General features: G+C 42.0%; 1 protein-coding gene across 1 annotated transcript in view; it reads left to right on the top strand.

Annotated features, from left to right (window-relative positions):
- Positions 1–13518, top strand: part of TMUB1 (transmembrane and ubiquitin like domain containing 1) — a 49013-nt gene extending 35495 nt beyond the window's left edge. The window contains exon 3 of the mRNA XM_053713255.1: positions 12802–13518. Coding sequence (XP_053569230.1) covers positions 12802–13144 — 343 coding nt within the window. The 3' untranslated portion in view covers positions 13145–13518. The remainder of the gene's footprint in view (positions 1–12801) is intronic.
- The last annotated feature ends 2466 nt before the right edge of the window (positions 13519–15984 follow it).

Here is a 15984-nt window from a genome sequence, read left to right as displayed (position 1 = left end):
ACACAGGGCGGCTAGGCCACAAAACCTACCTATGGACAAGCCTAGAGATACCATAGCCAAACTGCACTATTTTTCCTTCAAAGATAGGCTACTGAAAGTCACCCTGAGACAACCACAACTCCCGGATCAATTTAGAGATATTTCACTGTATCCTGATCTGTCCCCATTCACGCTCCAGCAACGACGAAGTTTCAGTGAAACCACAAAAACTCTGAGAGATCAACATATCCGGTACAGGTGGGGATTCCCGACCAAATTGATTATTACCAAAGACGGGACCCAACACACTGCGCTAACACCAAGACAGGCGCAGGACCTCCTGAGAATCTGGAATCTACCTGCTGGTAACGGAGATGAGAATCCTCCCCGCCCACATAGAGCAGGGCCTTTGCTGAGAGTTGGAGCCCAGCCTTGGAACCCGGACAGACAAGAGCCACCTAGACAAGACCCCGGACGATGACTCACCACCCTTAGCCCACCCATGGAGGTCTTATGATTACTCAACCTCCCTCCTCCGGGTGTGTATAGACTGCTTATCGCGGTCCAACCCTTGAGAGGACTGTTCTACTTTCTAGCACCAAGATGGTACCGAAGAACTTGTGAGGCCCAGCTGTTGGGCACCTTTAACATCATTCCCCATTCCATTTTTTCTTTCCCTCCCCCCCCCCCCAACACTAGTTGTTTAGACTCTACATACTTTGCTCTCACTCCCCTAGAGGACTGGGCCATGGTCTGCCTGAGTAGACCATCTCCCTATACGGATTGGGACTACACCTAGGAGTCGGAGATGACCAGAGAACTGGTAATGTACTGTTGAAGGAATATCTAATCTCACCAACTACCAATTTTTTCACTGAGTTGTATTCATACCACTAATTGTTTATCATGTTCCATTAATGTTCTTTTTATGTACCTAAAGTTTATAGTTCCTGCAAGGGTGTTCCTAATGATTTTGGTCTCTCTTCTTATCCTCTCCCTTCCCTCCATTCTTTCCTTATTTTCCCTAACCCCCTAACTCGTTTTCCCTTCTCCTACTCCAACCTGGTCTCTCTCGACTCCCCAATAACCCTTCCTCCCCCATGCCTTCCCACTAGACCCTACTATCTCACCACACCTATGTACTCCACTCTTTCCTCCCGCCTACTTCCCATTCCAGCCTGGCTTCAACTTTCCTTCTTCAGCTCCTATGTCCTCTTGTTCCTCTCTCCATATGCTCTCCCTCCTTGTTTCTAGGAGGACAGAACTCCAGGCCATCCACCTATCTATCTTTTTTCTTTCTATCTCTTCGTTCTTCCCTTCCCAACCTACCCATCCTTCCTCCATATTTCCACCCACCCAAAACCGCCTCTCCCTTCCAACCCTCCATATGCCCCATCCTGTCTATATCCCTCTCCAACCTCTGATCTTATTTTAACATCTGAAAAATGTCAAATGTTTAGCATTGTAGATGTTCAGCGTATACTAATTTTCTATATGACTATATGTATTAACCTGCACTGTTGGAACTGTACAATATCCCCACATAGAATGCTGGCTTACTAGTATGTGTAGAGGTACATCTAATTATTATATGCACTGTTTATTTGCCCCCTTTTCGTCTCTCCTCTCCTCATCATCTCCTCTTTCCCCAATTTCCTCCTCTTTAGCAGATACTCAACCCTCCCTCTACTTCTATACCCTCTTATGACTACTCCACTCTCCTTCCCATCCGCTCTTCTTCCCTTCCCAGGAGGACAGAACTCTATACCGCCTGCCCATCTCTCTTCATTATTCCTACGTTCTTCCTCTCTGACCCCCCTCCCTTCCTTTACTCGCTCTGTCTAGCCATAACTGCCTCTTCTCCGCAACCTCCCCCATGCTTTGCCCTGTCTGTCTACTTCTTCACCTTCCGATCCTATTTCATCATCTGGAAAATATCAAGTGTTTCACTTTGCAAAAATTTGAATAATATCATGTTTTAAGACTGTATGTTCACGATTCATCAGAGGTTCCTATAATGACCAAACTCTCTCCTCATTTCTTTCTGTCCCCACCAATAGCCCTCCCTTTCCCGCTGCTGCTGCCCTCTGGTCCCTCTCCTGATTCTCCACCCTTGCTACTGCCACCCTCCTACCTCCATCCTCCTCTCTTCCTCGGTAAATAACCTGTGTCGCTCAACCCTAACCCTTTCCCTGATTTCCCCACCCTAGGCCCTCCCCTACCTCCCAAGATTTCTTACTGAAGTCACCCCTTCTTGTACACCCTTTCCTGTACCCTCCCAACTACCTCCCCCACCTACTAAACCCACCCAACAGGTCATCTCACTTCCCCCTACATTCCCTCCTACATTCTCACCCTATACCCGTCTAAAGACTGCCTCTCACCCATTACTCCCTGAATGTTTACTTAGATAAAGGCTATTATTATCTGTTGCACATTCGTGTGCACAAACTGATCCACTCTCCAGACTTGACATGACCAACCTGAAGTCACGGCCCCACAGGTCCCTTTTAGCCCTCATTGACCTCATACACCTGGCTCCCAGAGGCCCTTCATGTTAACATCACCCTCTCACCATCACCACCCTAGACCTCCATTTCTCCTCCTACCCCTCCTTAGCCTTCCCTTACTTCCTCCTTCTCATCTCCTCCCTAAAAACACCTGGCAACAGCTACCTATATAACCTGATGATCGAATGTACACCACAGCCGGCGGTGGAGGGGAGCCGCTGAGCCCTCCTCTCCCTGACCACCTCCTATCTTCCCCTTACCAGGGGCCACATTTCTGGTGCGGTTAGGGACTAACATCTGTGTCCTCCGCATTCCCTATTTGGCAGAGTGTAGTAGCCTCTGCCCAACCCGGAGAAACTAGTAGATCCCAGCGAGTATCCCCCCTCCCGCTACCCTATCACCTTCCCTGATTCTCCTTTCCTCTTTCTATATTACCCCCCTCCCCTTTTTTTTTTTTTTTTTTCTCTCTTCCCCTCTCTCCCACAATGAGAGTGGGCACGTTGAACGTTAGGGGTCTGAACTCCCCTACAAAACGGAGTTTAATTGTTAAATTTCTGAAAGTCCAGCGCCTTGATATAGTGTTCTTACAGGAGACACACTGGACGGGTTCTCGGGCCGCCATGTTCCATCCTAAAGATTTCCCTGTTCGCCTCTCCTCGACGTTTTACAAGAAAGCCAGAGGAGTTACTGTCCTAGTGGGGAGACATATCTCCTACGAGTCCATCTATCTGGATTCAGACCCTTCTGGCCGATATGTCATTTCCGTATGTCGGCTGGATAACACTTTGGTTACGTTGGTAGCTTTGTATTCCCCAAATATTAACCAGACCCGCTTCCTCAGCGGTCTGCTAAATAAGGTCGCCAGATTTAAACAGGGCCATGTCATTATCGGGGGTGACTGCAACCTAGTGTGGGACCCGCGCAGGGATAGGAAATCCCAGCGTGGGGTTCCCACAAGGCGCGGAGAGGACCATCACTCTCACCTCTTTAGAAACGTTTAGGGCTGCAACAACTAATCGGTAAGTTTGATCATAAAAATAGCTGTCAACAAATCTCATTATCAATAAGGTGGTCAGCGATTAGTTGGTCAGTTGCACAGTACCAGCTGCTTTAATCTGATGATCTACTGCAACTAAGATTGTGCAAAAAAAATTGAATTTATTTATTTTTTTAATCGTTTTTCTATCCGATTAATCGGACAATAATCATCTGATTAATCGGATAGAAAAAAAAATAATAAATAAAAATGTTTGCACAATACCATGTGCAGGAGTTAATCGGATTGAAGCAGCTGGTGCTGTGCAATTAACCAACTAATCGCTGACCACCTAATTGATAATGAGATTCTTTGACAACTATTTTTATGATCAATCTTGCCGATTAGTTGTTGCAGCCCTAGAAACGTTGTCTCCCAGCACGCATACCATGATGTCTGGAGAGCTCTGCATCCTGACGTGGATGACTACACCTATTTTTCAACTCCTTCCCAATCCTTTGCCCGACTAGATTACCTCTTTTGTTCCTCATGGACGCTGCAGATGATAGCTGCGGCCACGATAGTACCTTGTGTGTGGTCGGACCACGACGCAGTGGTTATAGATGTCACCTTCTCCCCCTCGGGGAAAAGTGGGCTTTCTTGGCGCCTACCAGAATATCTCCTTGCGGACTCCCAGATCCCGTTTTGGTCGAAGGAGATAGAAGAGTTCTTAACAATAAACGACACAGGATCCACATCGGCGCTGACTCTTTGGGCGGCGCTCAAAGCCTACCTCCGTGGGCTCTTTATACAGAAATCCTCAGAGATTAGAAGACACAAGGGGTACAGCTTGGCCCAACTCTACCACGAGCATACTGTCTCCAGAACTCAGCTTAGACAAAAGAGGTCAGATTCTCTAGTCTTGAGAGTTCAGTCCCTTAGAAGTCAGATTGAGGCCCGTGAACTTGAGAAGATACAGAGGGGACTTTATCTCCTGAAACAGAGATACTACCATAAAGGGGACAGGGCAGATCGGCTCCTGGCCCACAAACTCCAACAGAGAACCTTACAGAGCAAGATAGCTCATATAACAAGAGACAATAAAATTTTTTATTCCCCTAATGAAATAGGTGACGCTTTTGCAAACTATTACAGGGGACTGTACCAGATAGCTGATGACCCTGGCACCCGTTATGCACCAGCGCATCTAATCCCCGAGTTCCTTGATGGACTTCACTTACCGCAGGTCCCTGAGGACATGACGGAGCAACTCGTTGCCCCTATTTCTGTTGAAGAGATCGAGAAAACGATCAAAAGCCTGAAAGCACATAAGTCCCCAGGCCCAGATGGATTTGATGCCCTGTTTTACAAAAAATTTGTGACCCAGCTGTGCCCTATCCTAGCTCGGGTGTTTGCCGAAGCTATGGACACAGGTAACTTTCCCCAAGACTTTCTGGAGGCATCAATCATAACTATTCCCAAACCAGGGAAAAATCCTGAGCTCTGTGAGAGCTACCGGCCAATATCTCTCATTAACGGAGATGTAAAATTATATGCAAAAATACTAGCTTCAAGGTTAAATAAAACTCTTCCGGTCCTGATTCACTATGATCAGGTAGGGTTCACCCCGGGACGGCAGGGCTCAGACAATACTAGACACCTCTTAAATATCTTCTTTGAAACTGCTGCGCTTGGGATCCCACTGGTCACCCTGTCGTTAGACGCTGAGAAAGCCTTCGACAGGGTCCGGTGGGAGTATATGGTAGAGGTCCTACGCTCCTTTGGATTTCCACCCGCCTTTACCAAAGCAGTATTGGCTCTGTATTCTAACCCCTCTGCCAGAGTCAGAGGGTTGGGGTTCGTCTCTAATCCCTTTGAGATTCAGAATGGCACGAGGCAGGGGTGCCCTCTGTCACCTCTCCTCTTTGCTCTTATAATGGAACCGTTAGCGACTAGACTCAGGACGTCTCCCTCAATTCAACCATTAGTTTTGCATGATACCCCCCAGGTCCTTGCCCTCTTCGCTGACGACTTGACCATTTTCCTTACGGATCCAGAGGAATCGCTTCCTAAACTGTTTGAGATCCTAACTGAATTTGCCAATTTAACATTTTATAAACTTAATTACTCTAAGACTGAGGCCTACGCTATTGGTCTCCCGGAAACCACCCTTGAGACTTTGAAAAGCTCCTACCCCTTTAAGTGGTCAACGGAAGGTCTGAAACATCTGGGAGTAGTACTCTCCCATGACCATAAGAGAGTAGTGACGGCAAATTATGGATCTCTTCTCAAAGAGCTCCAACAGACAATCTCTAATTGGAAGGTCCCGGAGGTCTCCTGGACGGGCAGGGTTGCGGCGGTAAAGATGCTACTGCTACCAAAACTAATTTACCTATTCCGTTGCCTCCCAGTCCCGGTCCCGGCATATCTTCTCAACCACTTCCAATCTATTTTCACAAAATACGTTTGGAAGGGACAACACGTTCGACTTCCTCTAGCCCAATTACAATAACCGAAAAGATGTGGAGGCATGTCGATGCCTAATATCTCGCTATACTATAAGGCTGCCATGCTCTCGCATATTACGGCCTGGGGAGTGAGGGACTGTTCCGCGAGGTGGCTCCAAATCGAACAGGGCTCTCTACCCGCTGGAGTGAACATAGCCAGCCTCATATGGATTCCTGATCATGCAGAGGTACTGAGTGGAATACATTGCCGTATAGTTAAGACCTGTCTGAAACTTTGGAGGGGGCTCCGTCATCTAGACCAGGTTGGCCCGCATCCCTCCCCCACTCACTCTATCAATGCTCTGCTACACTGCCTCCCGGACTCACACCCCGGGAGATGGGAAGCCTTGGAGCTTAGAATACTCTCTGACTTGTATAGAAGGGGTGCCCTAGCTATCCCTCCCCAAAACTACCCGACGGACGGCTTCCCCAGGGAGCTACAGTTCGAGTACCTCCGCCTGGCTTCGCTTCTCTTATCTTGGGGATTCCATAAGGACAACATAAGAACTCACACTAAGTGGGAGAGGAGGTGGTTGGCAGGCAGGCCTTTGCGAGGCTCCCTGTCGTTCCACTATAGGATTCTTTTGGATTCTCCCCACTTCATAAAAACCCGCTCCACAGAGGACTGGGAGAGAGACCTGGGAATGGAGGCTTCGGAGGGAGGATGGCAGAGTGCTCTACGGGATGTCGGGGCAGCAGTGCGCTGCTCCAACATGTTTGAACTGTACCTCAAAATTCTGCTTCGCTGGCACTGGGTTCCCACCAGACTACATAGAATTTACCCCTCCAGGTCGGCGGACTGTTGGAGAGGTTGTGCCCACCGAGGCACTCACCTCCACATTTGGTGGGACTGCCCCAAGTTGAGACACTTCTGGAACCAGGTGGCAGGATTGCTCCGGGGACTGGGCCTCATTGGTGACCTCTCGGGGAGCACGGCATTATTCCATTTAGGACTACAAGATCTCCCAAAACCATCCCGTCTTCTGGGGGTTATAGTTCTTTTGTCGGCAAAACTGGTTATAGCCAGACAATGGATGAAACAAGCCCCTGCTTCACTCACCCCAGTTCTTCATACACTAGATTATATCCAAAACATGGAAGAACACGCACTGAGGGTTGAGGGTCGATATGATTACCACTGCTCTATTTGGTTAGCATGGGATGAATATAAGAGATCTGATGAGTCTTCATCCCCACTAGATGACCAGAGGGATGTATAAGCCCTAATCTGGATGGAGGAGCTGGCGACCTGGGACCCCCTATGGCTCCTAGTGCCCAAAAAGAAAGAAGGAGGGGAGGAGGAGAGGGAAAAGAGAGAAAACACAGAATGTTCATATAAATATACATTGCTATTAAAAAAAAATTTTTTTTTTTTTTCCTTTCTCTCCCCATCCCTACCTACCTCGCCTACCTTTCCTGGCCCATCCCTGACAACAGTTCTCCGGGATATCCCTCTTTCCTCACCCCCCATAACATATACCTCATCCAACTGATTCCCGTTTCCAATTTAATATCCCACAATTCCCGACTTACCACGATTAACATTACCTACCATTTGTCTTTTGCTCTATTTGTCTCACTCTGAGAATTTTTTTTTCCATACGAGTTATGTCTCCAACAAGTACTAAGTTTCAGGTCCCATAAGTGGACCTATTTTACTCTGTTGACACATGTTTCTCCTGTTATTAAAATATATAAAATGGGGTTTTATTAGGGTCAATACAATGCTCCTTTTATTATCTATTATATTTATGTTCGAATGATGGAATAATGTTATGCTTATGTTTCTGTTTGAGATATTGCCCTATCTACTATGTCTGTACTTTGTCTCTTTATTACCCCAATAAAAAATATTTGTCAAAAAAAAAAAAAAAAAATTAACTCTGCCCTCAATACTCCACGTGAACATTTACTACAATACAGGGAGAAGAAAAACATATCACATATCCCACTAGTAGTCAAATACAACCCTGCTGTGGAAGAGATATGAAAAATCATAAAAGACTTACAGCCACTACTCCTAGAGGATCCCACACTCAAAAAAATCTTTCCAAAACCCCAAATCCTGGCATACAGACAACCACCTAACCTAAAGCAGAAACTGGTACATAGGAAGCTACCCCTTGAGAAAAAGAACACTCAGAATGGAACCAAGTGCTGCTATAAAGCTCTCTGCAAACTGTCTCAACACGTTTGTGAAAGCAGCACAGCAAATAACAATAATAAATCCTATAACATTAAAGGGGCATATTCATGTATATCTACAAATGTGGTATACATGATACATTGCACTGCATGTGAAGTGGGATGCTATATTGGAGAAACAAGCCAAAAACTGCACCTTCGGATGACCAACTTACACAGACACAATCAAAAACCACTGTGAAACAAATACTGCACCTCTGTTGGTCACCATTTCACCCAACCTGACCACTCCATCCAAAACCTCAAAATCAAAATTCTCAGAGGCAACTTCAAAAACACCATGGAAAGAAAAACCTTTGAAATGAAAATGATAATGCACTTCAACCTGTTTAATTCTGGACTAAATGTGGACTCTGGATTCTTAACACATTATCAAAAAAATTCTAATGTACTTTCATTTAGTCAATTACATTGTATATTCCACATTCTTTATACATAGGTACACAGGTAAGCCTATGTCCACACTTTTGTCTTTTTTTTTTAACTTTTGTATTCCCCCTGTATATACAATTTCACATCTTTATAGATATTGATTCAATGTTGATATATAACTTTATGTCAGTATATGCTCTATGTATAGCTATATATTTCCCCTGTCTGTTCTCCTACACTGGACACTGCCTGCCTGTTACCTAAGCCCCCCTCATGATTTTTACGACACCTCCTCCTCTCCCTGCACTTTCTGTCTTCTTAGCTATTCTGTGTTTTAAGATACAATCTGTAAATTCCATTGAATTGGTCAGTATTGCTTTAGACTTGATAAAGGAAGGAACTCTTCCGAAAGCTTGTCAACTTATAAATGTATAGTTAGTCCAATAAAAAAGTATCATTGCTCAATGCAATACTCTTGTTATTTTGAGATATATATATATATATATGTGTGTATATATATATATATATATATATATATATATATATGTGTGTGTGTATGTATGTATGTATATATATATATATATATATATATATGTATATATATATATATATATATATATATATATATATATATATATATATATATATATATATAGCGATTTTGGCCATAAAATTTTGCGATTTCTTTCAAATAACTTTACTCCTCTGTCTGTTACATGACACACAGCTCTCTGAAACCTTACAGTTGTGTTGTGATCAGAAGTTACTTAGAGTTATGCAACATCAGCCCTCGTTGTTCTTACACTGCGTGTTACCTGCTGTCCCCACGGCTGTCTGCGCTCCCACAGAGCCCCTGACAAAGTACATACAGAAGCATGGAACATTTTATGTCTTGCCTACTCTAGTCAGATGCTCTCAAATACCTGTTCGCATGGCAGATTAAGTAAAAGTACTTTATATTCACAGGGTGTAGGCTAGTGCAGTATTTCTATTAGTAAATGTAAGAGAAAAAATGGAGCAAATATATCTAACGTTTTCAGTATGAAAGACAATATAGAGCTTTTTAAAATATTTTATAGCAGAGTCAACAAAAGATTAATACAGAGAGATGGTCAACTCGCGAATATATTTGTTCTGAAACTTTTCAAAACTAGGGAAGTCCAGAAATGGATTAGATGAGTGCTGGATAAAGATCTGTAGCAGCTTAGAAACCAGTATTCTCATATTTGCTGTAGAAGCCCATTTGACTTACCTGTGCCTCAGTCTGCAGTAAAAAGAGTGTCTCAGAGCAAGGGGGCAAAATGGGGGTGGGATGGTCACGGTACCAGGGGGCAATGCTATCTGAAAGGTTTCAGGCACAATATAGGTTAACTCATTGGAGCAGTGACTGATTTGCGAAGAGAAACCCTCTGGTTAAAAATGAGCTAAATTGCAGATCCAAGAGATACCAGCAAACTACAAAAAGTAGCCCCTCATACCCACCCTAGCATTGTATTGCGCCCCATGTTACCGCTGCGCCCTGCGTAACCTGTAAGGTATTTGAGATGCTGCAGTAAATACCCAGTCCCAGTATCGATGTTGCTCCCGGGTTGTACTCTACACAGACACACTCATACACTGAAACACACACACACACATAAGTATTCACATATAGACACTCTAGCAGACACACAAAGAAACACACTGACACAGACACCCACACAGACACTTGTTTACACTGACCTGACAAGTAATGAGGTAAACTACAATTTTGTAAAAAAAGGAGATTTAGAAAACAAAATATGGAGTTCTGATTATCTTTTTGTAAAGGAAGATGCCAACTAAATGATGACAACAGCATGCAGTGGCTGAAAGGAAGGGCCCTTAACTGCCTAAACAATAATTTAAAGGTTAAATGGTGGATTGGTGACTTCCAGAAAAGTCTCATTAGTCTCAAAGTCTGTAGAAAGATGTGAATAATCAGTAGTAAGGTCAAAATATCCTAAAAAGGAACAGACAATGGACACACACACACAAACTCAAACTTGCACATACACCCAAGGAAACACCCACAGAGACAGCCTCAGAAAAAAACTCAGACACACGCTCATAGAGACACCCATAGAAAAAGCACAAAGGCATACGCACACACCCTCAGAAACATCCACAGAAAATGCACAAAGACATATGCCCACACCCTCAGAGACATCCACAGAAAACACAGACATATATACATACACACCCACCTTCACAGAGACATCCAGAAAAAATACACAGACACACAAACCCTCACAGAGAGACTCACAGAAAAAAAATATATACACACTCATAGAGACACAAACAAAAGCACAAAGACATAAACAGACACCCACAGAAACACTCACAGGAGATAACATTTCTGCACATTGCATCCCCAAATCAGTGCTTTCCAAACTGTGTGTCGTGACACATTAGTGAGTCCGCAGCAGTATGTAGGTGTGTCCCTGCTTCAGCACAAATTTTTTTAAATTTTAAATTATTTCATCCCATCAACCTCATACATGCCATTAAAATACTAAGTAGCTATTTATGTTATTAAACTTTTTTTTTAATTCTTGCACATACATAAATTATATATTATTTACAAGAAACAGTATGTATGTGTCTGTAGCTCTTAAAACAAGTTAGTTTAACCTCCTGTTTGCTGGTACAACTGAATTACTGTGTCACAAAGTGATGTAGGTCTAAAAAGTGTGTCACCAACATGAAAAGTTTAGAAAGCTCTGCCCTAAATCAACAGTGTGTGACATGCATGGTAAAATAAATTGCAGAAATCAAGAGAACACTTTTTAAAGAATCATATTTGTAAATGTGCAAACAAAAATAATTCTGTGAATTCAAAATTGTACATTAATGATCTGGGTAGATTGCTAGATGAAGAAAAGTACTTTTAAAAGGTTGACATATGTTTGTTTTTTCCCCATTTTCCCCAACCAAGAGCACCACTTCAAATATAGTGTAGAAATGTTCCCATCTGTCAGCTGTACTTATGGATTTTGAAAATGCTGTACTCTATATGGTCTTGGTGGAACCATAAACTGTGGTACTCATACCATTAGATCTGGTTAAATGCAGGATTTAGGCTTGTTGCTATGTATTTCAAAATTAAGTCAGCTGTAGTGTAAACTGAACAGTTTTAAGTTAACCTGTCTCATTTCAAACACTGATCAATTTTAGTCTGAGAGTATAACATGTTATGCAGATGTAAAAATCTTAGATAAAATGCCTCCATGCATCTGGAAAGTCCTTGCATAAAGGGGCAGTAAACTGGAATTTTTATATATATATATATATATATATATATATATATATATATATATATATATATATATATATATATATAATGCATATCTCCCAAAAGGGCACCTGCCATTTGTGTATTGAGGAGGAAACAGTTCTGCATGGTTTTAAATATAGAATTTCTACAGCATTGTCAAATAATCATGAATACACTGCTGCTAAAAAAATAGTTTTCATGGACCCCTGGCCCCACCATACAACTACTACCACACTGAAGTTACAATCCGAAATTGCACAAAGAAATAAAAAACATTTACTAAGTAAGTCCTACCTCCTCTGCAAATGAAAGTGATCAGCCGTCTGACTCAGGCACACACTGTACAAACTGAAGTGCCAAGTCTGTCTCACACTGTGCGAAGTGGTTTAGTGCACACTCAGAAATCCTCTCAAATTCTAATGTTTTACTCCTTGTAATAACTTTTCCCGCGCTCAATACCCTCTGGTGGCTGCCAAAATTAAAAAATAAAATAAAAAATAAATATAAATATATATATATATATATATATATATATATATATATATTTTTTTTTTTTTTAAATAATAGTTGTTCTTGCCTCATGGGGCCCCCTGGACTAATTGGGCACTTGACAGGAGTCACCCCTGTCACCACCTGATGGCGGCCTTGTGTGTGTGTATACGTGTGTGTGTATGTATATGTTGTACATCAGCCTGTGTAGTCACGGTCTGTCAGTATAACAGCACTCAGCGCTTTTCATCACACGTCAGCTGCAATATCAAAGACAACCATAGCAGTCAGTATGTGGGAGTAAATGTTTGTTTTTTTGTACGGAGCACATTAATGAGTTAGCTACAATCTTTTCAACATGTTGCTATTATTATTTGCATTCATCCCTTTGATTTCCTGCCCCTCTCTCGCATAGTAGTGTCACCTTCTTCACGTACCCTCCCTCATATTCCTTTTTTTTTTTTTCAGGACACATTTTCCAGGCCAGGAGCAGCGTGTTCGCCTAATTTACCAAGGCCAGCTACTTCGTGATGATTCTCAGACAGTGTCTTCACTTCAGCTACGTGACGGTAGTGTGCTGCACTGCCACATCTCCCAGTATACTGCAGGGCCTGGTATGGGGGGACAAGAGGTAGCCCAGGTCCCTTTGAATATTGGCAATCTTCTGGTGCCAGTTCTTGGTTTAGTCTTGGGTATGATGTGGTACTGTCAGCTCCAATATCCCCACTTCTTCACCAGCACAGCCACCACCTGCCTTGGAGGACTCACGCTTCTTGCCAGCGCTTTTGCTTTTTCCTCGTATCGCAGATAGTGGTAAGGTGTCCCAGAGATGTCTTCAGGGAAGTGTTTATGCCCAGTCCTGCAGATAGAAGGATCCTCTCTCTACTCGCTGCTCAGTGGAATGTCTATTCTTGGTTAAAACTCTACAGGAAAATCTCTTTTTGGACTCCATAATGATGTCTGCTTCAATGAGGTGTAGCATAGGGGACTGAATTACTCGGATTCTATTCTCCTTTGTCTTTATACCCTCAGGGCCACCCCCACCCATATGTGACTCTCAGAATACACAGCTGATTGTACAACCGACATATTCAGAGCCACAAACCCTATTCTCTATTCACCTGCAGAATCATACACAAGAGAGTAACAGGAGAGGATAGAAAATAAAATATCAAATGATAAAAATGTGTCTGTAAGGTTCTCTTATAACTGAACTTCATACCACAAGTGAGCTGCCGGTATCTGATCATGTACACTTGTCCGAGTGCCTCAACTAGAAGTGGGCTAGGATATGAATAGGTAGTGCACGTGTATTTATTAATGACAATAAATGTTGACAGTTAAAACAATTAAAACAATAATTAAAACAAAAGTTTAAAACTATAAATAATATGCAATATGCAAAGGTACCTATGTAGAATATTCAAATAGTACATTAACATGGATCCATGTTTATCAACATACAAAAAGACTGGTAAGATGTGACAGTAGACAATCTTGATAATATGTGAATAAAAGCTATATATACACTATATATATATATATATATATATATATATATATATATATATATATATATATATATATATGGAACAAGTACCACTAAAGAAAGTACCACTAAAGCAGTACTACACCACCTTGGTACACAAATGGGGCACTAAGCGCCCAGCGGGGTCTTGGCCGTGGTGTAGTGATAAGTCACAAATGATTCCTATCAGTTGAGTGTAATTTGTAATCCCAGGTTCAGTGAAAATATGATGTAGAATTTCCAAGTGTATACTTAGGTAGAGTCCAATATATTTATGTTATAGATGATCCCTCATTAGTGATGGTGTAGGAGAAAAAAGGGGATGTGACTGAAAGCTAAAAAAAATAGTGAAAATAAAGGATAATCCTTCAACAAAGGATAAAAATACAAAAATGTAAAAATGTGAATTTTTTTTTAGCAGGAATTGCCAGAAGATGCCATTGATGAAAAAAGATGAAAAAATGTGTTGAAGTTAGGATAAATACATTCGTAGGTGCAATATAAGTCTAAGTGATGAAAGTTAGTGAATGAAAAATCATTCTCAAGGTTCAGTTGGGTGTTGCGAGATTAGCGCAGCTGGTTGCTGCAGGGTTAGTGCTGCGACCACAGGTTTTAATGGATGTTCTGCTCCTAGCTGGATTTATCTGTGAGAGATCGGCTCCTAGCTGGATTTATCTGTGAAAGATCTGCTCCTAGCTGAATTTATCTGTGAAAGATTTGCTCCTAGTTGGATTTATCTGTGAAAGATCTGCTCCTAGCTGGATTTATCTGTGAAAGATCTGCTCCTAGCTGGATTTATCAGTGAAAGATCTGCTCCTAGCTGGATTTATCTGTGAAAGATCTGCTCCTAGCTGAATTTATCTGTGAAAGATCTGCTCCTAGCTGGATTTATCTGTGAAAGATCTGCTCCTAGCTGGATTTATCAGTGAAAGATCTGCTCCTAGCTGGATTTATCTGTGAAAGATCTGCTCCTAGCTGGATTTATCAGTGAAAGATTTGCTCCTAGTTGGATTTATCAGTGAAAGATCTGCTCCTAGCTGGATTTATCTGTGAAAGATCTGCTCCCAGCTGGATTTATCTGTGAAAGATCTGCTCCTAGCTGGATTTATCTGTGAAAGATCTGCTCCCAGCTGGATTTAACTGTGAAAGATCTGCTCCCAGCTGGATTTAACTGTGAAAGATCTGCTCCCAGCTGGATTTAACTGTGAAAGATAATCAATATAGTGTAGTATGCTCACAGTTGATATAGATGTAGGAATAAGGCTTACCAGATGCTTGGTCAACACGTTTCGGCCTCACAGGCCTTTTTCAAGACTGATTTGTTGTATGTGCTGCTTGCCTTTTATACCTGTTTCATAATTGTTTGCTTTGTGGTCACAAGTTGCTAAAAACGTGACCAGGTTTTTTTTTTTGTTTTTTTTGTGAATCTTTATTAACATATTAGTGTACACAGAGTAATAATGTTATATCAAAAAGTATATACTCAAATCGTTTTTATATCTTTATGATCTTTTGGTCTGTTTGTTTATTTATGATCACCATTTAAGTGCTGATTTCACATCCAGTATTTGTCTTCAAATCTTCTTTCTCAAATGTTTTTTTTTATATACACACACATATTCTTTTTTATTTGTTCTATTTTCTATGTGTTATAGACTTTTATGCTTTTCAAAATTCAGTGTAAAAGTTTACTTTGTTTACTGCTGCCGAAATTCGGCTCTTTTCATTGGCTGTGACATCATCACCATGTTATTCCAGTGGTGGGTAGTCCTAGCCAGTTTTCTATTGGGTATTGTGTTTCCATATTTGTGATTGGGGATCGATAGCTACCCTCCTGTACCTATCGATGATATTTTAAAAATATAAAAATACACTTTTAAAGGCACTAGATATGCCATATAATGCAGGACAGCAGTGTTTTTTGCAGCAATAGATTTCGCCATTGCGATAATCCTATTTGGTCTTATTTAGTGATGCCGATATTTGGCTATTCCTATTGGGTATGACGTCAACACCACATTGTGTTGACGATAGGTGTGTAAATGCTGCCTAGTTCCAATTGGATATTAGGTTTTAACTCGCATATTCCTTAGAAAATAGAACAGTTAGTAATACGAAAAGTG

Source organism: Bombina bombina, chromosome 5 (genome assembly GCF_027579735.1).
Source record: "Bombina bombina isolate aBomBom1 chromosome 5, aBomBom1.pri, whole genome shotgun sequence".
Classification (NCBI taxonomy): Eukaryota; Metazoa; Chordata; class Amphibia; order Anura; family Bombinatoridae; genus Bombina; species Bombina bombina.
Note: the sequence above shows the minus strand (reverse complement) of the source record. Positions and strands in the feature narration are given on the sequence as shown.